The 21,933-nt window shown below is 40.8% G+C and overlaps 1 protein-coding gene across 1 annotated transcript in view; it reads right to left on the reverse strand.

Annotated features, from left to right (window-relative positions):
* Positions 1–21,933, reverse strand: part of FBP2 (fructose-bisphosphatase 2) — a 56,186-nt gene that overhangs the window by 22,322 nt on the left and 11,931 nt on the right. Inside the window, exon 4 of the mRNA XM_028531513.2 lies at positions 8,570–8,710. Coding sequence (XP_028387314.1) covers positions 8,570–8,710 — 141 coding nt within the window. The remainder of the gene's footprint in view (positions 1–8,569; positions 8,711–21,933) is intronic.

The following is a 21,933-nucleotide window of genomic DNA, read 5'->3' on the forward strand; positions in this document are numbered from 1 at the left end:
CTCCTTCTGGTATCCCTATTATACGGATATTATTGCATTTCATATTGTCTTGCATTTCTCTTAATCCCTCTTCATTCTTTCTGAACCTCTTTTCCTTTTCTTGCTCTCTCTGGATGTTTTCTTCTACTTTGTCCTCTAGCTCGCTGATCCAATCTTCTGCTTCATCGATCCTGCTTTTCATTTCTTCTACTGTGTTCTTCAGTTCAGAAATTGTATTCTTCATTTCCTCTTGGCCCTTGTTGAGAGTTTCTATTTCCTTTTTTATGCTGATGTAGTTTTCAGTGAGTTCATTGTAGCTTCCCTGTAGTTTCTCGTAGCTCATTGTGAGCTCATTGAGCTTCCTGACAATCATCGCTTTGAACTCAATATCTAATAGTTGAATTGCCTCTATTTCATTTAGCATTCTTTCTGAGGCTTCCTCCTTTCCTTTCATTTGGGGATTGTTTCTTTGTCTTCCCATTGTTTGTGAGACTCTTCTTGTTAGCCTCAGCTTCTTATATTGATCTGTTCTGGCTCCCTGAATTTATGTTGTGAACTTCTTTAGTAGAATAGCAGTGAGTTTCAGTGGTGCTGGTTCCTTGATCTCCCAAGCTCACTGGTCTTGGGCTGTCGTTTAAGTTGGCTTTGTGTTTGTTTTTGGATTTTGATTGTTGTTGAGTCTTTCTTTGGTGGTTCCTTCCCACCAGCTGGTTAAATGAGGGTCACTCTGTCCACCACCTCCTGTATTTTGTTGTGCTGGTGAGGGCAGGTTGTATTGAAGCTGGTTCTTCTGTGTGTATAAGGTTTAAAGAATTCTTGTTCAGTTGTTTGTATTGGATACTGTCTCTACTGTTTAGTTGTATTTCCAGATAGGTCCTGGATTGAGGTTTGTGTGGTTACTACTCCCTCCTTCACCTTCTTCTGTTGTTATCTATTAGTGGTTCCTTTGTTGTTGGGTTTCCTCTTCCAGTGGGTATGTTACAGGGTGCAGCCAAGAGGGAGGATCCCAAATAGGCATTTGAAATGGGGTCCAGAACTCAAGGTGTCCAGGAGATTTTAAGGTGTCTTCACCCCTTCCCCCACAGGTGTGAGTTGGGGGAAGGGGCACACAGAGCAAGAGCAGGCAGGGCAGCTTTGCAGCTAATCCATGGCATGGTCATTTAGCATACCTATAGCCTTTGGCTGGTACTTAGATATGCTAAATAGCTATGGCCATGCTCAAGGCCAGGGGGATGGAAAGGGACCTCCCCCCCAAGAAGGGACCTGGGGGGCAGATGCCCTGAGTTACAGCGCCTGCGTGGGAGCTGGGAGAAGATTGGCTCCATGACATGGGGTGACACCTGCCCAGACCCATGATGGCAACCAGAAAAGCTGGAGAAGACAGCAGATTGAGGGCAAGTGTGCCCAAGTGTAGGAGGAATTGGAAATGGGGCTGCAGAAGAAGATTGGTGCGGGGGATTTAAACCCAGACATGGCAGCCATTGAGGGAGAACCATGCGGCCTGGACAGAGTGGAGACTCCTGCAGCCCTGAGAGAGAGAACTACACGGCCTGGACACAGTGGGGACTCCCGTGGCCCTGGAAGAGAGGACCATGTGTCTTTGGCAGAGTGGGGACCCCCGCAGCTTTAGAAGGAGGAACCACCACCTGGTTTTAGCTGAGATCCCGGAGACTCAGCCGAGGGTGCCGGGAACCCAGGGAGGTCTCCCAGTCAAGATGGAGTACTAACTGGAAAGAACCAGAGGACTGCCTGAGCCATGGACTTCTATTTCCTTTCCTGAGATACGGTACTCTGGACTGGGCAAAGGGGGAAGGAAGGAAGGACTGTGTCTGTTTGTGGGTGTTTTTAGGGACTTTAGGATTTTTGATAAAGACATTAGGTCACTACTTGAAGTTTGTATAGCATTAAATAAACATTTCCTTTCCTTTTCACGAATCTCTGGCATTGAGAGACGTCTTTCCTAGGGCGGCGGACATAACGGACCCGGGGCCTTCTTTCAATAATAGTATATCGTCCCAGGCCCCCCTTGTTTGTTCTGTAACAGGTATCCTGGTGTTCACCTCCTTCACTTATTCTTTTTTGTCATCAGTTGGAAGGGGAAAGCAAAATGGTTTAAGACAGCAACAGAGAATTCTATGCTATTTACAGTAGTAGCAAGTAGGGAAGAGATAGGAGATCCTTTGACTATGTATAGTGTTAACTGTGATCTTCCACCCAGCTAGCTGATTTTTAGAAAGGATGGAAAGAAGATAAAACTCTTGTTGGGGAAGGAAGGATTATGAGTTGGATTTATAAAGCAGGGGGGTTGTGGGAGGTCAGATTCTGGGGTAAGGTGAGAATAAAGGATAGTAAATATGTGTAGTGTGTGGGAGAATAGAGTTAACCACTACAGTAATAGAGTTCAGGAAACTTTGAAATGGGCTAAGATCTGGGGGGGGGGGGGGGGGGGTCTGGTGTTGTGAAGTAATTACAATTGCATAGAACAGTAGTTATTTACAATAATATTATGGCAACAATCATATGACAGAATCTATGAGATCTAGGTAACAAGAATAGGGAGTACAGAACCTCGAGTGGTGTGCTAATGGGACACATGTGAGTTAAAGGACAGTAGATTAGCAATACAGTATGGAAAGAGATATCAGGGGAAAGCTGTCAGGTCATACAATATATCCAGCCTAGCAAAGCAGACTATACAAAAAGAAAAGGGATACAAAAATACTATTAACAAAAGATGTAGGAATACTGGAAAAATAATAATAATACAAATATGCAATAACTTGCAGGTTCTCTGTAATAGCAGAGTGAAATTTATCTCACTGTCCCAGCTGTTGTGATGTCCCTTCTTTGGGTTCAACTTTGGTCTTTCCACAGATCCAGGATTTTGTCTCACTTGTAGGTATTTAGAAAAAATTTTAAAAAGTAAAAATAGAAAAAGCAGACGAAGGAAGGAAGAAGAGATAACATTGAAGGACAGGAAGGAGGAAGGAATAAAACAAGAAATCAGGTAAGAGAGGAAAAAGAAATCAAAAGAGAATAAAAACAATAAAAATTAAAAATTGTTTAAAAAAATAGAATCAAATTAAAAAGTCTCCTGGTTTCAAAGTGGCCAAACCGGTTTTTCTGCTCTTGCTGGCTGAGGCAGGCTGAAGGATGATTGGTTTGGCTTTTCTTCCTGGGCCATCAGAGCTCGCACTGGGTTCTCAGCCTTGCGCCCTGGGTGTGGGAATCAGGTCTTTCCCCAGGGTTACTGCTGTGGACTGGGGTGCGGGGATGCCCTCCCTGCAAGCTCGCCTGTGCGCCCATGTGTGCACCTGTGCGCTGGTGCGCTGGCGCACCCATGGCTGGGTAGCAGGGAGGCTGGAGCCACTGATCACTTTAGGAGAATTCCCCAAACAGTGTCTGTGTCTATTCACTCCTTCCTCTTGAGAAATTCCTCCCGTTCAAGCCTGCCGCTCCCCACAGTGGCCTGGCTTCTCCCACCGCCAAACGCTCCAGCCAGACCGGTGACCTTGGGGGCCCAGGTCCACTGAGTGACTCAGCCCCTCCGGTGTCCACAGCCTCCAAAGGTGCTCACAGCCCCCGTGTGTTTGCCAGCACCTGGATTCCTCCCAGAGCCACTCAGACCTTGTTTGGCTGAGGAGGGAGCAGTTGACCCAGCTCTCTCCCAAGGACCCTATGGCAAACCCAGCAGCGGGCCCCGGGCCTGGGGCTGCAGCCCTGGGACCACACACTGGTCCCCAGGACCCTACCTTGTTTCAGCACTCTTCTTAGGATCTAGTCTTTGGTCTTTCGGTTCTGCCACAATCCTTGGTCCCCTATTTTCAAAAATGCTGAAGTATGTTGGTTGCTTGCCTCTCTACTCCATAGATTGGTCAGGATTTTCTCCCCTGAGCAGAGGAGAGTGGAATCTGCTCCTTCCTACTCCGACGCCATGTTAGCCCGCGTCCAGTCAGAACTTTTGAGGCTTTACTTTCCCACACTGGAACCCTGGATTGTGCAGTCTGTTTCGCTCCCCAGTTGTTCCTCCCAGTTTATCAGCATGCAAATGTGGGACCACCCACTCCACCAGCCACCGCCTTGCCACAAATCTTCTCCACACTGGCTTCCCACCCCCACCCCTCCTATTGGTCTGGATGAATTTTCCTTCTTTAACCCCTTGGTTGTCAGACTTCCACACAGTTTGATTTTCTTTCAGTTCTGGTTGTTTTTTATTTTTAAATTTGTTGTTGTACTTCTGGTTGTGCAAGGAGTCCCAGTGTGTCTACCTATGCCTCCATCTTGGCCGGAAGTTCCCAGTGACTGGTAGATGAGGTAAAGAGGAAATCCCTTCAAACAGAAACTACATACACTTGGCATAAGGAATAGTTGATAAAAATTGAAGAAATCCTCAGAAGTATAAATAAAATCATGCCCAGTTCCTGTATAGTCATCATGGTCACTATCAGTTGGACGGCCCCTGTGGATGTGATTAGCTAGCTGTACATATCATCTAAAAGACTGGCTATCTCCCTCAATCACTAAAGGGGAAACCAGGTCCTAAAAATCTAATCAATTTTGATAAATTTTGAAGACTAAGAAAGTGAAAATCCCCCAAGATGACAGCTCACAGCTGGCAGCTAGACTAGAAGGTTCCTAATGAATCTTCCCATAACATAAAGAGACAAGTTCATGCTGACCATGTGTGAAATAAGACTGAACAGTGACAAGGATACTCAGTGACTGCAAAAATAACTAAAGATCCCTCTCTTCTATAGAACTTGAGTGATGACTGCTTCTTTACAAGTGAATCCCCACCCTCACTTTAATCTTCCCACCTCCTAGGTAAAAATTATTGATATATGTAATCATTAATTGTACCCACTTATAGACCACCCAGTGTAGGACTAACTCTTTCTCAAATCCTCCTTAGAATCATCAAGCAAAATATGTGCCGTTATAAGCCCATTTCAACTCTCTCTTATCTTAGCACAACAACCCACAGTTCCTCTAGAGTGCATTCTCCATGCTCAGTAAACCTAACTTACTTCATTATAGGTATGTTCTTGATGGTCTCTAGTTCAAGGTCAGGCACTTGATTTAATGTGGTAAATTAGATAATCCTCCCTGGCATTTGAATGAGAGACAAACCAGGGGTGGTGTTCAGACCAAACTTGCTGTGCTGCCAGACCACTTATGTGATTGCTGTTTTCTGGTCCTCTAGACCTGCCCATTTCTAGCCTGAGGCTTTAGCTTTCCCATGAATGTAGTAGCATCCTTTACTTCATTGAGCCAGAATCCTTTTCTCTCTTGCTTATTAGTAAAGAGCAAGACATATACAAAAATATTGTCTAAATAATGTCATTCTCTTATGTATCCCTCTCTGAAACTGGGGGTGGGGATACTCAGGTGCCTAGAGAGATATTCTGTACTATGGGAAGGAAATGGCTGTGGAGTCTTACCCTAACTTGTAGAATATATTCTCTTGTTTTGACTCTGTGATCACTTACAACCACTGACTATTAAAAAGCTTCCCATGGCTTTGAGGACAAGGTACCTCATTATCAAGCACCATATCTTTATTACCCAGAAATGGTATCTGCCATTTGTAAATGAATGTCTCAACACTGTGGTTTATACCACAGTGGAGAATGGTTAACATGAGATGGTCACTCTGTGCCTGAACAGAATGTGTTCTCTGACAAAATCAAGTTATAATCTCTGCAAACTCACAGGTCAGACAGGCTCTGGCTGACCCACCAAGGAACTTGGTCCCATTAGGCCCTGCCAGAGTAACCTGTTGGCCACTCTCCATGATTTTTTTCTATCTGTGACAATTGTCATAAGCTACTTCAACTTAAAGTCAACCTCCCAAACAAGTCTTAAGCTTCTTACACTGGGTCTTGCTCAAATGTACTTTTTAGTAGGGTGATGTGATCCAAAGTAATTTCATGCTAATAAAGAAGGATCAGCAGAGATTATACAGGGGTTTGTCTCTTCTTTCTGATGTGCAGTTAAGCTGTCAGGCCTACCTATGTTTAGAATCCTTAGTTGCACTCCTAAGCCAAATGTACCTACCTATTCTCTTTAGAACCACTTCAGAATATTCTTGGAGATATTTTGCTTGCAATAAAAAGAATTTTACTCAAAATTGGTAAAATATATAAGTACAAGACTGGCTGTAAATAGGTGTTCTGGGACCAATTCCAATGTGCATGTGTCTCAGACACACCAGAAGGGTGTCTGAGAATTCAGATCAATCCATGTCAATTCTGACATTATCTACCCAAAGACAGCATCAGATTCCAGGGTTTAAGGGCCTACTCCACTCTCCACTTCAGATGCTAGTCCCAAGCCCAGGTTGTTACCTGTGCTTCTGACTGACTGGCTACAAATCAGAGGTTTTTAGAAGACCCAGTTCCTCCTCCTCAGGTTTGATTAATTTGATAGTGTGGCTCAGGACTTAGACAAATGTTTTACTTACTAGATTACCAATTTAGTATAAAGGGATATAATGCAGGAACAGCCATATTGAAGATATGCATAGGGCAGGGTATAAACAAATGACACAGATCTTCCATGCCCTCTCTAGGCACTCTACTCTTCCCAGTCTCCATGTGTTCACTAACCAGAAAGGCCTCTGGACCCCATCTTTTGGGGGTTTTATGGAGGTTTCATTACATAGGCAGGACTGATGAAATCTACTGGCCATTGGTGGTTCAGTCAATCTCCAGGCCCTCTCCCTTCCCTAGTGGTCAGAGAGTAGGATTGAAAATTCCAACCCTTTAATCATACAGTTGACTCCATTGATAACAAGCCCCCATCCTAAGGTGCTTTCTGAAAGCCATCTCAATAATATAACAAAAGATACCTTTATCGCTCCCAACACTTAGGAAATTTCAAGGGTTTGAGGAGCTTTGAGCCAGGAACCATGGATGAAGATTAACTATATATGAGGAATACATTCTGGTCATCTGAATGACCACATATATACATTTCTTATAAATCACAATATCGCAACCTGAGTGTGACTCATGACTCCAGGACTAATAGCATAACTTTGGGCAAATTACTTACCTTCTCTGTGCTTCACTTTCCTTACCTGAAAATGGGAATAATAGTAGGACCTACCTTAGAGAGATGCTATAAAGTTTAAACACATTCATACATGTAAATTACTTGAAACAGATAGCTACCCACCACTTACTAAGTGACATATAACTGTCAGCTATTATTTCAGAAGAGTTTTAGAAAGGTTGTTTTATTGTCTGAGAGTAATGTTTGTGAACTACAGAGTTTCTCCAGTTTTGACTGTTTCTTTGAAAATAATGAAAATTTAGGGGATAAGCACACTTAAACATCAGTGGGTTTTGATCTAATTAGTTTATATATGAAAATTTATATTTGAAAAGATACTGGGTTCTCATTGTATAAAATTCAGTTTAACTCTGTTTTGAAATGTTATTACCCTCTTCCCTCCACATACATGCACCAACATGTAAACTCCACCAGGGCTGGAATGTTTGCCTGCTTCATCAGTGCTATATCTCCACCTAGGATGGTGCTTTGGGACTTTTGGGACATAGTAGATGCTTGATAAACATTTGTAAATTCAAATTAAATTGAAATACTGAACAATTGCTTTTGACTTACTGAATACTAGAAACTTTGAAATGGTTTTGGTCAAAATTATTTGAATTTTCACAAGACCTGACTATATTTGGCAAAATAGTTCACAAGTGACAGGCAAAGCAGCCAGCATTGTAAAGAGAAATTCTATAGGTTGCAAATACTTTACAAATTTTCTGCTGAACATTTTTAATGTACACTTGTCATAAAAATTCAGCTTTATTTTAACTCTTGTGCCTTTATTCAATTATTTCTCCCTTTAGTCTGTGTCATGCTGTCTGATTTTTCATCTGCTCTGAGGATGTGCCTCTTCCCCTTGAGCATTTTCTCAGGGGGAAGAGAAATACTACTGAGCATTTTCTCACCATGAAAAATAAGGAGCATAACACAGAACTTGATAAAGCAGTTTTCTACCAATCTCTCCTCCTACTGGGAAGAACATGTAGATTAGGGGAGGAGGTCCTCCAAACCTGTGCTGTCCAATAGGATAGCCACCAGTCACATACAGTTTTTAAGTTAATTAAAATGAAATAAAACTGCTCCTCAGTCACACTAGCCTCATTGCAAATGTTCAGTAGTCACATGAGGCTAGTGGCTACTATATTACACAGCATAGATCATAAAACATATCTATCACCATACACAGTTCTATTGGAAGGTACTGCTCTAAAAAATTCACGTTTCTGTCTGGAAACCAGCAGCACTGAGATTCTTAAATCATTGTGTTACCATAAACCAAAGAGGAAAAAACTCTTTAAGAACAGGGCCTGAGTTGATATGACTGAACCTGCAGGACCCCTCAAATTTCCTCACTTGGACAGAGGTCCTTAATGTTTTTGGTGATGTCTTGGCTCCCAAACTAGACTCTCTGGCCCCAAAAGCAAGTATTAAGAATGACCAGGAAATTATCCCAAGGGACTAGAATTGAAGTACAGAGCTCCATGGAGTCCCAAGTGCTGATAATGCCATGCTGGATACTTACTGGGTCAAGCATGAAGAGGTCCACTCCTTGCCCAGTGGACAGAGCAACCAGGGTTGCACTGCCATAGAGTGCATAGCCTGCAGCCACAATATCTCGGCCTGGCTGCAGGGCATCCTTTTCAGAAGGCTCATCCTCTGTAGTCTGAGGAAGAAGAGAGAAACATGGTGCATTATTGTCTCTGGAGAGAACACTTGCCAAGGAGTGGACTTCTTAACTCTCCTGAAAAATCACTTTTAAAGGTAAAATAATAATTTGTATTGTTATGGGACTCTATATCTGTCAAAGTGTTTTCACATTATATGTGTGAAACAATGGAAAGGCTCAGAACTGCTCATTTAAAGGAGAGGGGATGGAGGTCATAGAGGTATTCACACAACATCATGAAGCCAGTGAGTGATGAAGCTGGGGCTGGACCCATGTCTTCGGTGGCAAAGCCACCGTCATTCTCAAAAAATTATGGAGCATGGGGCCAGTTTGTCATCTGCTAGTAACATCCTAACAACTTTGTCTTAAAACCAAATCTTATCCTTCTTTAAGGATTTCTTTGAAGCATCATTTTACCTATAATACTTTTATTATTTTAGTACTTTTCTAGAGCTACAAGTTAATTCAATTAAAAATGGCACAACCCAATTAAAAAATGGGCAAATGCCTGAACAGACACTTCTCCAAGGAGAACATACACAGGGCCCAGAGACATATGAAAAGATGCTCAACATCACTAGCCTTCAGAAAGATGCAAATTAAAAACACAATGAGATACCATTTCACATCAGTGAGAATGGGCATAATAAACAAAACAAAAAACAGCAAGTGTTGAAGAGGATGTGAAGAAAAGGGAACCCTAGTGCACTGTTGGTGGGAATGCAGACAGTGAAGCCACTGTGGAAAACAGTATGGAATTTCCTCAGAAAACTAAAAATGGAACTGCCTTTTGACCCAGCAATTCCACTGCTGGGATTATACCCTAAGAATCCTGGAACACCACTCCATAAGAACCTACACACCCCGATGTTCATAGCAGCTCAGTTTACAACAGCCAAGTGCTAAAAGCAACCTAGGTGCCCATCAGTAAATGAATGGATCAAAAAACTATGGTACATTTACACAATGGAATACTACACAGCAGAGAGAAAGGAGCTCCTACCCTTTGCAACAGTATGAATGGAACTGGAGAGCGTTATGCTAAGTGAAATAAGTCAGGCAGTGAAAGACAAATACCATATGATCTCACCTTTAACTGGAACCTAATCAATGAAAGAAAAAAGCAAGCAAAATATAACCAGAGACATTGAAATTAGGAAAAATCTGACAGTAACCAGAGGGGAGATGGGAGGGAATAATGGGAGAAAATGGGGAAGGGTTTTCAGAAATAACTATAAAGGACACAGGGAAAAAAATAAAGAGGTGTTTGGAATCAGGCGAGACAGATGGGGATGGCTGAGGTGCAGGGGGAATGGTGTGGGGAAAGTGCAGACAAATGTAATTGAACAACAATAAAATAAAATAAGGCACATTCCTTTCGGTCTTTTTCCTTACTTACAGTCTTGCACTCTTTCTAACACATTTTTTTACAACTAGGTTATATTGGCATTTGACTTGTGTGTATGCACTCAATAACTGGCTTTATTTCCAGATTCCCAGACCACATACAGAGTCTGAGAAGCAGGCCCCAGAGATTCTAGTAGGATATGCATATTCTTGGGTTATACCCCAGACCTCCAGAATCAGAAATGCTGGGCCTTCAGAATCAGCTCTCCTGGTAATTCTGGTGCACACAAAAATTTTAGAACCACTGCTTTAAAGCATGGTCTTTTTAGAACCTTCAGGGAAGTAGAAGGCAAAGGTAGTATCAGGTTTTTTAATGAAAATCTGTAGTCATCCCCACTGAAGCTTTTAAAACACCTCTGTTCAGCCCTGGCTGGTGTGGCTCAGTGGACTGAGTACTGGCCTGTGAACCAGAGTCACCACTCAGATTCTCCATCAGGGCACATGCCTGGGTTGAGTGCCAGGTCCCTAGTAGGGGGCACATGAGAAGCAACCAGACATTGATGTTTCTCTCCCTCTCTTTCTCCCTCCCTTCCCCTTTGTCTAAAAAATAAATAAGTAAAATTTTTTAAAAAAACATTAAAACACTTTGTTCAGCCATCAAAAGGATTGCATTTTCTGTATAGGAAACCAGAATTCTCCCACATCAGAGATTTTCCTTTCTCTGAGCTATGATTTTGCAGCCTGTGGTGAGCATAGCACCCTCTCCTTGGTTTTTGGGAACTTGCACTGTGGCTTGAAGAGAATCCCTTCTGCCCAACTCCTTCTACTGGCCTTTAATTACTCATAGAATCCCTGGCCTTAAAAAATAACAAGAAATACTTTCTAGATCCCACAACTTCCCTCCAGCTCCTATCTCTCTTCCCTACTGCCCTATCTCTCTCTTCATCAATATCCTGGAGCAGCAGTGGTCTCCAATCATTCTGGCACCAGGCTCAAGTCAGCTGAGCTCGCTCATCCACTGGTGGGGGATGGGGTGGAACCTGGGGACAGGAGGCGGAGCTCAGGCAAGCTTCTTTTAAGGACAGGGGACCCCTCGAGTCTTGGATGCCTGTCTACACTATCTTACTTCTGTCTTCACTGCAGGCTGCCAGATGTGACCCTACTACTAAATCTGGTGCACTTTTGCCAGTCTTCCTCCTACCTGCCCTCTAGGCATTGTTGGATCCCTTCATTGGCTGTTGCTTCCTTCTCAAGATGCATCTCTCCAGAGCTTCTCTCCATTTCACTCTAGTCTGGATTTCTAACTCTCTACATGTGCCTTCTCATTTGCTTTTTTTAGCTCCTCTTCTTAAATGTTGGTGCACTTCCTGATTCCTTCCCAGCCTTTGAGTGTTTACCCAGTGCAAAATGTACCTTCTCCATCACCACTCTACCCATAGCAGGGACTCTCAGCTGCTATGTCTGTGTTATGAGTCCCAAACCCTCCCAACAGTTTAATGGGATCTAGGATGCATTCCTGACCCAAACTGGCCCAGCCAGAGTTTCTGCTCCAGAAATCTATATTTGGGGCTAGAACATTCTGGTTGATGGAAACTTGGGAGCTGTGGGCTGACCATCTTTCTTCTGTCATTGGCCAAAGAATCAGAGGAAAAACCAAACTGGTCTTCAGAGAGGGGAAGGAGTACAGTAGCCACAGGAAGTCAAGATGAGAGACTTGGAGGAAAAAAACTCTCCTTGACCCAGGCCCTCTCTGAGGCTGGCCATATGTCTGTCTTAGGGCTTCCTGATTCATTCCTGCCATTTATACCAGAGTCCTGACCAAGAAAGCTCTCTTCTCTTCTCATTCTACACACTCCTCAGCAATCTCACCCACAACCAAAGTTTCAAACTTTACTCAGGTGTCAATGCCTCCCACACCTCCATCTACATCTCTTCTGATGGTCCAACTCTGGGAGCCACCTGACCACCAGACATCCTTATTCAGGTATCCCACCAATGCCTCAAGCTAAACATGTCAAAGATGGAATTCATCTGCCGTCTTACCTCCCAAATTTTCTGCTCTTCTCACATTGTTCCCCATATGAGCAAACAGCACCATCATCTGACCAGTAGAAACCTAGGAATCACCCTTCCCTTCATTTTCCTAACCACGACCTCCACTCAGTCACTAAGTCCAGTCACTTCTACAACCCACTCTTCCAAGCCCTCCTGTCTATCTTTACCACTACATCTCAGTTCGAGGCACCATCACCTCCTGCCTGGGCCTCCCAGTCTGCCCTTTCCCCACTCAGGTCCATGTCAATGCTCTGTTTAAAACACTTCATTGATTTCCCACAGACTTGATGTCCAATATTCTTAACTCATTTTCCCAGGTGTTCCATAATCTGATCCCCTGCTGATTGTACAAGACTTGTTCAACATCTTTGCCCCCACTGCTAAGCCTTATGTGCCTTATGTTGCAGCTTCAATGAACTTCTTTATCTTTTCTTAAATATTTACCTTGCATCTGAGCTGTAGACCTCTGCTTAAGCCCTTTTTTCTAGCCAGAAGGCTTTCTCCTTTCTCCTCTCACCATTTGCCTGAGGAACTCATAGTTATCTTTCAAGTCTCAAATGAAACATCAGCTTCTGTGTGGCAGCCTTCCCTGACTTTCCAGGTACTCAGTGCTTCTCCTCTGAAGCTCTCAACAGATTTATTAGTGTGTTTAATGTCTGACTTCCTAAATAGACTGTCAGCTCCACGATGGCAAGTGCTGACTGTCTTGTTCATGTCTTCTTTCCTACCACTTACTACAATCTGGCTCATGGTTGCTGCATTCAACTGATATGCACACACATACACATCCTTGTAAATTTATACAAATTTACATACATATATGCATGCATACATACTTGTTCATGAGCATGCTGAATTGTCAATTGCATGGGCCCCCCCAAATTTAATCAACCTCTGTTTTTAAAGTTTAGCTTTTTTTCTACTTTTTAAAACATTTTATTTAAAATATGTAGGGTAGGGCAAAAGGAGGTTTATAGTTGTAAGTACATGAAGCATGAAGTTCATTTTTGTATTATTATTTATTAATTATTGTATTATTTTCCATATGAACAACTATAAACTTATTTTGGCCCTACCTTGCCATATAGATTCAAAGGAAGTAGTGCAGGTATTACAGAGAGAACCCATGCACCTTTCACCCAGTTTCCCCCAATACTTACATCTTCTATACCTTTATGTGTATATATATATGTTATAGTACAATATCAAAACCAAGAAAGTGACATTGTATTAAGTGTGTGTATAGCTCTATGCCATTTTATCATGTGTAGATTTATTTATCCACCAACACTTCAAGATACAGAACTACTCCATCACCACAGGTATCTCCCTAGTGCTACTTCTTTGCAGTCACACCCACCCTTTTTCCCACTACCCCGACCCCTTACAATCACTGATTGTTTGGAGTTTTATACTGTTAAATTTTGAAAGTTTTTTAATATTCCTGATATATGTCCTTTGTTAGACTTGTTACTTGAAAATATTTTTCTCATTTTGTATTTGCAAGCTCATCTTCTTAAAACAGTTCTTTACAGAGCTAAAGTTTTCAATTTTGATGAACTTCAATTCGAATTTTATGTATCATGCTTTTGGTGTCATGTCTAAGAACTCTGCACCAAGCCTTAGCTCCTGGAGACTTTTCTCTTACGCTTTCTTGTAAAAGCTCTAAAGTTTTGTATTTAAACCTAAAATCTACTTTGAGATAGGGAACATATGAATGGGTCTTATTTTTTTTTTATCTACTCAGCCACCTCATGTCTTTTGATTGGAGCATTTAGTCCTTCTCTTGATCTCTTTTCTTTTGGCTTGCTGATCTTCTTCGGTGTTTTGTTTGAGTTCCTTTCTCTTTCTTTGTGTGTGTGTGTGTGTGTGTGTGTGTGTGTGTGTGTGTATTTTTTGTAGATTTTTGGTTTGTGGTTACCATGAGGTTAATATATATTCATCCACATCTGTTGTAGTTAATTTTAAGCTGATAACACATTCTAAAATCACTACCCCCTCAACACTTTATGTTTTTGACACCATATATTTTATATCTTTTTTCCGTGTATCCCTTATTTATGGTCTTTATAGTTAATTTTGCTGCTTTGTCTTAACATTCTTTTAAGTGGTTGATTCACTGTGTTTATTATATATTTGCCTTTACCAGTGAATTTTTTCTTTCCTGTATTTTGTTATTTCTTTTTTTTTTTAAGATTTTATTTATTTATTTTGGGGGGGAGAGAGAGGGGGAAAGAGAGAGAGAGAGAGGGAGAGAGAGAAACATCAATGTGTGGTTGCTGGCGGCCATGGCCTGCAACCTAGGCATATGTGCCCTGATTGGGAATCGAACCTGCGATGCTTGGTTCGCAGCCCACACTCAATCCACTGAGCCACACCAGCCAGGGCTATTTTCTTATTTCTGATAATGACCTTTCTTTTTCTACATAAAGAAGATCCTTTACCATTTCTTGTAAAGCTGATTTAGTGATGCCAAACTCCTTTAGTTTTTGCTTCTCTGGGAAACTCTCTCTTCCCTTCAATTCTAAATGATAACCTTGCCAGATATAGTATTCTACATTTTAGTTCTTTTCTTTCAGCACTTTAAATATTTCCTGCCACTCCTTTCTGGCCTGTAGAGTTGCTGCTGAAAAATCAAGTGATGGCCTTATAGGATTTCCCTTGTTTGTAACTCATTGCTTCTCTCTTGCTGCCTTTGAGATTGTCTCTTTATCCTTAATATTTGCCATTTTAATTACAATATGTCTTGATGTAGGCCTCTTTGAGTTCATCTTTTTTGGAACTCTCCCTGCTTCCTGTATCTGATTGCCTTTTTTACTTCCCCAGAGTTAAGAAGTTTTCAGCCATTTTTTCTTCAAATATACTTTCTGCCCCTTTCTCTCTCTCCTCTTTCTGATATTCCCATAGTGTGAATATTTATGTGCTTAATGTTATCCCATAGTTCCCTTATATTATCCTCTTTTTAAAAATTCTCTTATCTTTTTACTGCTCTGATTGAATGATTTCCATTATTCTGTCTTTCAGGTTGCTAATCTGTTCCTCCATATTAACTAATTTGTAGTTGATTTCTTCTAGTGTGCTTTTCATTTCATTTATTGTATGATTTATTTCTGATTGGTTCTTTATTATATTTTCTAAATCTTTGCTGAAGTTCTCTCTGAGTTCTTCTATTTCTACTTTCAAGTTTGTTGAGCATCCTTATGACCATTTATTTGAATTCTTCAGCAGGGAAATTAGTTATCTCTGTTGTATTAGAGTTTTTTTTCTGTTTTTTTTTTTTGTTGTTGTTGTTTTTTCTTTGGTTCCTTCATTTGGTGCATATTCTTCTGTCTCCCCATTTTGTTTGACCCTATGTGTTTATTCCTATTGAGTTAGATGAAATAGCTCAGTCTCTCAATTTTGAAAAATTGTCCTTGTTTAGAAGTGGCCTCTACAGGCCTGTAGTCTGTGAACTAGGTGGTTTTGATAGTCTGCTTGAAGTCAGGGGAATTGCATGTGATGCCTGAAGTGCCGACTGGCAAGAAGAAATTGGTTTAAGCTAGCGCAGCCTAGTGTGCACACTTGTATGCACCTCCCTATTCTGGCTGCCCGTGGTCAGTTCTGGCTGTTTGTAGCCACACCAGAGATGGGGAGAGCAGCTGAAAGTTTGTGTTCAATTAACTGCTTCAGGAACCTGGGCTGGACTGGGGAACCCTGTGAACATGCATGAGGCAACACTCTGCCACTTTCCTCTTATTCCAGGCAGGGCTCTCTGCTGTGCATATTCGTGGTCTGTTGTTTTAATTGACTCCTGCTTACCTGGGTTGAGGAGCCTTGACAGCACACATACCACTGCTAAGAGTGTTCATTTTAATTCAATGTGCAAATAAATAAATATAAGCTACTATTGTATTTTCAACTTGGCCAATTTAATAGGTTAAAATATGACATCTCTTTTGTTTTAACTTTTATTTTATAATTAACAAGCTAAACTTTTAATGCTTATTGACCATTTTTATTTCTTATTTTATAAATTGCTTCTTTCATGTCTTTGCCTGTTTTCCTATCAAGATATTCACCTTCTTATCATTGATTTAATAGCTCTTTACATGTAAAACATATTAATGCCTTACATATATTACAAATATGTTTCTTGGTTGTTATCTGCCTTTAATGTTATTTATAGCATTTTTAATTAAAGTACAGATTTTTGGTAATTAAAATGATTCATTACAACACTTATTATTCTATTCTGTTGTTTTTGTGTTTAGACAGCATTTCTCCTACATCAAGACAAGGCAAGTAGTCTTCCATTTCTTTCTGGTTTCATCTCCCACTTCTCCACCAAACTCATGAACACATCTGTAATTTATTTCACTGTATGAAAAGAAAGCTAAATTTATGTTTTTCTTCCAATATGGTCCTCAGACATCAAAACTCCACTTCATATTAGTAGTCTCCTTTGCTACAACACTTCTCAGAAAATCTCAGAGTAGTTAGTAAAGAATTTAGTGTTATCTTTCTCAGGTCTTTTTATTTTTTCCCTACACCAATAAAATATCTAAATCTGTCACATGTAAAGGAAGAAGTGCTTCCTATCCACTTATCAAAAAAGTTAGTGATAATTGCCAAGGCTTAATGTGTTTGGTGATAGAGGGTATAGGAAAGTAGACTATTTTACTTTCATTTATGTGTAACTTACATATGGCAACGCACACAAAACTTAATTGTAGAGTTCAATGGATTTTTACATACATATAATATATATTCATGTAGCTATCAACCTCAATTTGTAAAACATTTCCAGAAGGCCAGTAGATTTTCTCATGCCCTCTTTCAGTCACTATCCCCTCCCCCCAAACTAGTCCTCATCTATTCTGGCCTTTATCAACTGTACACCAAAAGGATAAGTAGCTTTGCCTGTTTTGGAACGTCATATAAATGAAATTACAAAGCATGTGTTCTTTTGTCTCTGACTATGTTTTCCAACAATACATGATTGTATTTATATTTTTGCACATAGCACAAGTTTGTTCTTTTTTAAAATTATATTTTATTGTTTATGCTATTATAGTTGTCCCAATGTTACCCTTGGTCCCCCTTCAACCAGGGCCCCCTTCCACCCAGTGTTGCCCATTCCCTCAGCAATACACCTTTGTTCATGTCCATTGGTCATGCATATAAGTTCTTTGGCTACTTTATTTCCTATAGTGTACTTTACATCACCATGGTTATTCTGCAATTACCTATTTGTACTTCTTAACCCCCTCACCTCTTCACTCATTCTGCTATACAACCCTCCTATATGACAAACATCAAAATGCCCTCTGTGATTCGACTCTGTTCTTCTTATTTTCTTAGTTTGTTTTTTTAGATTCATTTGTTGACAGATATGAATTCATTGCCATTTTATTGCTTCTAGTTTTGATCTTTGTTTTTTTAATTAATTACCTTTAACATTTCATATAATAATGATTTGGTGGTGATGAACTCATTAGTTTTTTCTTGTCTGGGAGGTTCTTTATCTGCCCTTTGAAATTACCTTTAACATTTCATATAATAATGATTTGGTGGTGATGAATTCATTAGATTTTTCTTGTCTAGCAAGCTCTTTAACTGGCCTTTGATTCTACCCAGCTCTGCTGGGTAGAGCAATCTTGACTGTAGTTCCCCACCTTTTTTTTTTAGATTTTTATGTATTTTAGTGAAAGGGGAAAGAAAGAAGAAAGAGAGAGAAAGAAATATCAGTGTGTGGTTGCCTCTTGCACACCCATACTGGGGACCTGGCCCGCAACCCAGGCATGAGTCCTGACTGGGAATCAAACCAGCAAATCTACTTCACAGGCCCGTGCTCAATCCACTGAGCTACACCAGCCAGGGCATGTAGGACCCCACTTTCCATGACTTTAAATATGTCTTGCTAATCCCTTTTAGCCTGCAAAGTTTCTTTTGAGAAATCACCTGACAGTCTTATGGAAACTACCCTGTAGGTAATTAATTGCTATTCTCTTGCTGCTTGTAAGGTTCTCTCTTTATTTTAACTTTGGCATTTTAATTATGATGTGTCTTGGACTGGGCCTTCTTGCACCCATCTTGTTTGGGATTCTCTGTGCTTGCTGGACTTGCATGTCTACTTCTTTCCACCAAATTAGGGAAGTTTTCTTTCATTATTTTTCAAATAGGTATCCAATTTCTTGTTCTTTCTCTTCTCCTTCTGGCATCTCTATGATGTAAATTTGGGAATGCTAGAGTTGTCCCAGAGCTTCTTACACTATCATCATTTTTTTTCTATTCTTTTTCCTTTTTGTTCTGATTGGTTGTTTTTTGCTTCCTTATGTTCCATATCATTGATTTGATTCTCAGCTTCATCCATTCTACTGTTGTTTCCCTGTAAATTGTTCTTTATTTCAATTGATGTATCCTTCATTTCTGACTAGATTTTTTCTATGCTGTTGAGGTCCTCACTAAGTTCTTTGAACATTCTTATAATTGTTGTTTTGAACTCTGCATCTAATACATTGTTTATGTCCATTTTCTTTTTCTGGAGTTTTGATCTGATCTTTCACTTGGGCTATGTTTCTTTGTCTTCTCATTTTGGCAGCCTCCTTGTGTTTGTTTCTATGTATTAGGTAGAGTTTCTATGACTCCCTGTCTTAGTGGCATGACCTAATGTAGTGGATGTCTTGTAGGGTCCAATAATACTGCCTCCCCTTTCATCGAAGCTGAGTACTCGAGGTGCACCCTCCATGTGGGTTGAGTACACTCTCCTCTTGTGCTTGAGCCTTGATTGCTGTTGGCAGGCCAATGGGAGGGTTTTACCCAGGCCAGTCAGATACAAAGATGGCCTATGACCATTGACCACCAGCCTCCACCTGCCATGGAGGATCAGCTGTGCAGAAGCAGGGCGGTGGTGCTCTGACGCGGTCTGTAGCTGCCCACTGGGTTTGCAGGCTAAGGTCAGCCCCCACCTGTGTTCTACCCAGAGCCACCATGCATGAGCTACAAAGCAATCTGAAGATGGCTGCTACTTATGCTGGGTTTGGAAATTCCCAGGTGAAGCCAGGCCCAGGGCCACTTAGGAAGAGGTTTGGGGTTGGGGGCTTGCTGATGGTGGTTGTTGCTTGTTTTAGAGAGTTTTGGAATTATGAAGCATGAACCAAGTCCAGCCATTCATATGTAAAAGTCACTGTTCATAGCTTGGGTGGACCCATAAGTTGGGTGAGGCAAAGCCTCAGGAGATCTCTAGGGTTGGGCAAACAATGTTAGGTTGGTGGACTCTCAGATACGGCACCCACCTGATGGCTCTGTGGATCTGTAAGAGGAGAGTTCAGAAAAGGAACCATGGCCTCTGCTCACCTTTCTGTAAGGAGAAAGCTGTTCCCCAGCTCTTGCCTTGATTCCATATATTTCAGTTCCTCCCTGTATGCCACTTGTGCCTTTCATGCCTCCACCCTAGTGCTGGAGCTCAGAGGGAGTATCCCAAGTAAATTTGTGTACAGGTTCCTTAAGAGGAACTTCTTGGGACTCCCAAGAATTCTTCCACAGACACAATCCCCACTGGTTTTTTTATCCAGAAGGTATGGGGACTTATCATAATTTCTGGCACTGGAACCCTTGGCAGAGGGTCCTGGTGTGGGGCTGGGACTCCTCACTCCCAAGATATCTCTCCTGAATTTTTATCCACCACCTGTGAGTGTGGGACCAGTCTATTCAGCATCTCTACCCTTCCTACCAGTCTGGATGAAAGAGGTATTTTTAATTCCAGAGTCTGAATTTCCATTCAACTTTATTTCAGATGGTTCTGACTGATGTTTTTCTATAGTTTAGTTGTAATTTTGATGTGGTTGTTCGAGGAGACAAGCCATATTTACCTACACCTCCATCTTGACTGGAAGTCAGAGGCCTCTCTTTGGAGTTTGTTCTTTTGCATTGCTATGTAGTTTTCTCTTGGATGAATATATCACAATTTATTGAGTCATTTTAATGTTGATATGCATTTGAATTTTTAAGTTTGAGGCTATTATGAATAACTTGTACACATCTTTTGACAGACAAGCATGCATCTATCCTGGGTGCCTACTTGCTGGGCCACAGTGTATAAATATATGCCTAGCACTAGCAGGTGCTATCAAAAGTTTTTAAAAGTGCTTGTATCATATTCTACTCCCACTAACATATATAATAATTCCAGTTTCTTCATCAGCACTTGGCATTGTTAGTCTTCTGGCCATTCTGGAGGAATGAATGATGTTTCACTGTCATTTTACTGTCCATTTCCCTGATGAACAGTGATGTTGAGTCTTTCTCATGTGATTATTAACTAGGTGTGGGGAAAATCTCTTTTTTGAAGTGCCTGTTAAAGTATTCAGCCCATTCCTTTAATTAAATTAACAGTACTTTTTATTGAATTATACAAGTTCTTCATTTATTCTGCATCCATGTGTCTGCACCTTTTTTGGATGTATGTATTACAAATATTTTCTACAAGCCTGTGGTTGCCTTTTCATTATCTTTTTTTATAAGACATTTTATTGATTATACTATTACAGTTTTCCCATCTTTCCTCCCTTTTATTCTTCTCTGCCCTGTACCCCCCTCCCACTATCATTCCCCTACCTTAGTTAATGTCCATGGGTCATACATATAAGTTCTTTGGCTCCTACATTTCCCACACTATTCTTAACCTCCTCCTGTCTATTTTGTACCTACCATTTATGCTACTTATTCTGTGTATCTTTTCCCCCATTCTCCCCGCTCTACCTCCCTGCTGATAACTCTCCATATGATCTCTATTCCTGTGAATCTGTTCCTGTTCTACTTGTTTGCTTAGTTCATTTTTGTTTTTGTTTTCTTTAGGTTTGGTTTTTGATAGTTCTGAGTTTGTTGTCATTTTACTATTCATATTTTTATCTTCTTTTTCTTAGATAAGTCCCTTTAACATTTCATATAATAAGGACTTAGTGATGATGAACTCCTTGAACTTGACCTTGTCTGGGAAGCACTTTATCTGACCTTCTATTCTAAATGATAGCTTTGCTGATAGAGTAATCTTGGATGTAGGTGGTTGCTTTTAATGACTTGGACTTCTTCTTCTAGCCCCGTCTTGCCTGTAAAGATTTTTTTTTTTTGAGTAATCAGCTGACAGTCTTGTGAGAACTCCTTTGTAGGTGACTCTCTCCTTTTCTCTTGTTGCTTTTAAGATTCTCTCCATGTATTCAATCTTGGGTAATGTAATTATGATGTGCCTTAGTGTGTGCTTCCTTGGATCCAACTTTTTTGTGACTCTCTGAGATTCCTGGACTTCCTAAAAGTCTGTTTCTTTTGCTAGATTAGGGACGTTCTCCATCATGTTTTCAAATAAGTTTTCCATTTCTTGCTCTTCCTCTTCTCCTTCTGGCACCCCTATGATTAAGATGTTGGAATGTTTAAAGTTGTCCCAAAAGTTCCTAAGTCTCTCCTCATTTTTTTGAATACTTGTTTCTTTATTCTGTTCTGGTTGAATGTTTGTTTCTTCCTTCTGCCCCAAACCGTTGATTTGAGTTCCAGTTGACTTCCCTTCACTGTACAGTTTCCCTGTACAGTTTCCTTTATTTCACTTTTCATAGCCTTCACTTTTTCCTCTATTTTGTGACCATACTCAGCCGTATCTGTGAGCATCCTGATTACCAGTGTTTTGAACTGTGTATCTGATAGGTTGGCTATCTGTTCATCACTTACTTGTATTTCTTCTGGAGCTTTGATCTGTTCTTTCATTTGGGCCATATATTTTGTCTCCTCTCATATATTTTTGTCTCATATATTCTGTTACGTAGTAAGGGGCAGAGCCTCAGGTATTTTCC

Source organism: Phyllostomus discolor, chromosome 3 (assembly GCF_004126475.2).
Source record: "Phyllostomus discolor isolate MPI-MPIP mPhyDis1 chromosome 3, mPhyDis1.pri.v3, whole genome shotgun sequence".
In the NCBI taxonomy this organism is placed as follows: Eukaryota; Metazoa; Chordata; class Mammalia; order Chiroptera; family Phyllostomidae; genus Phyllostomus; species Phyllostomus discolor.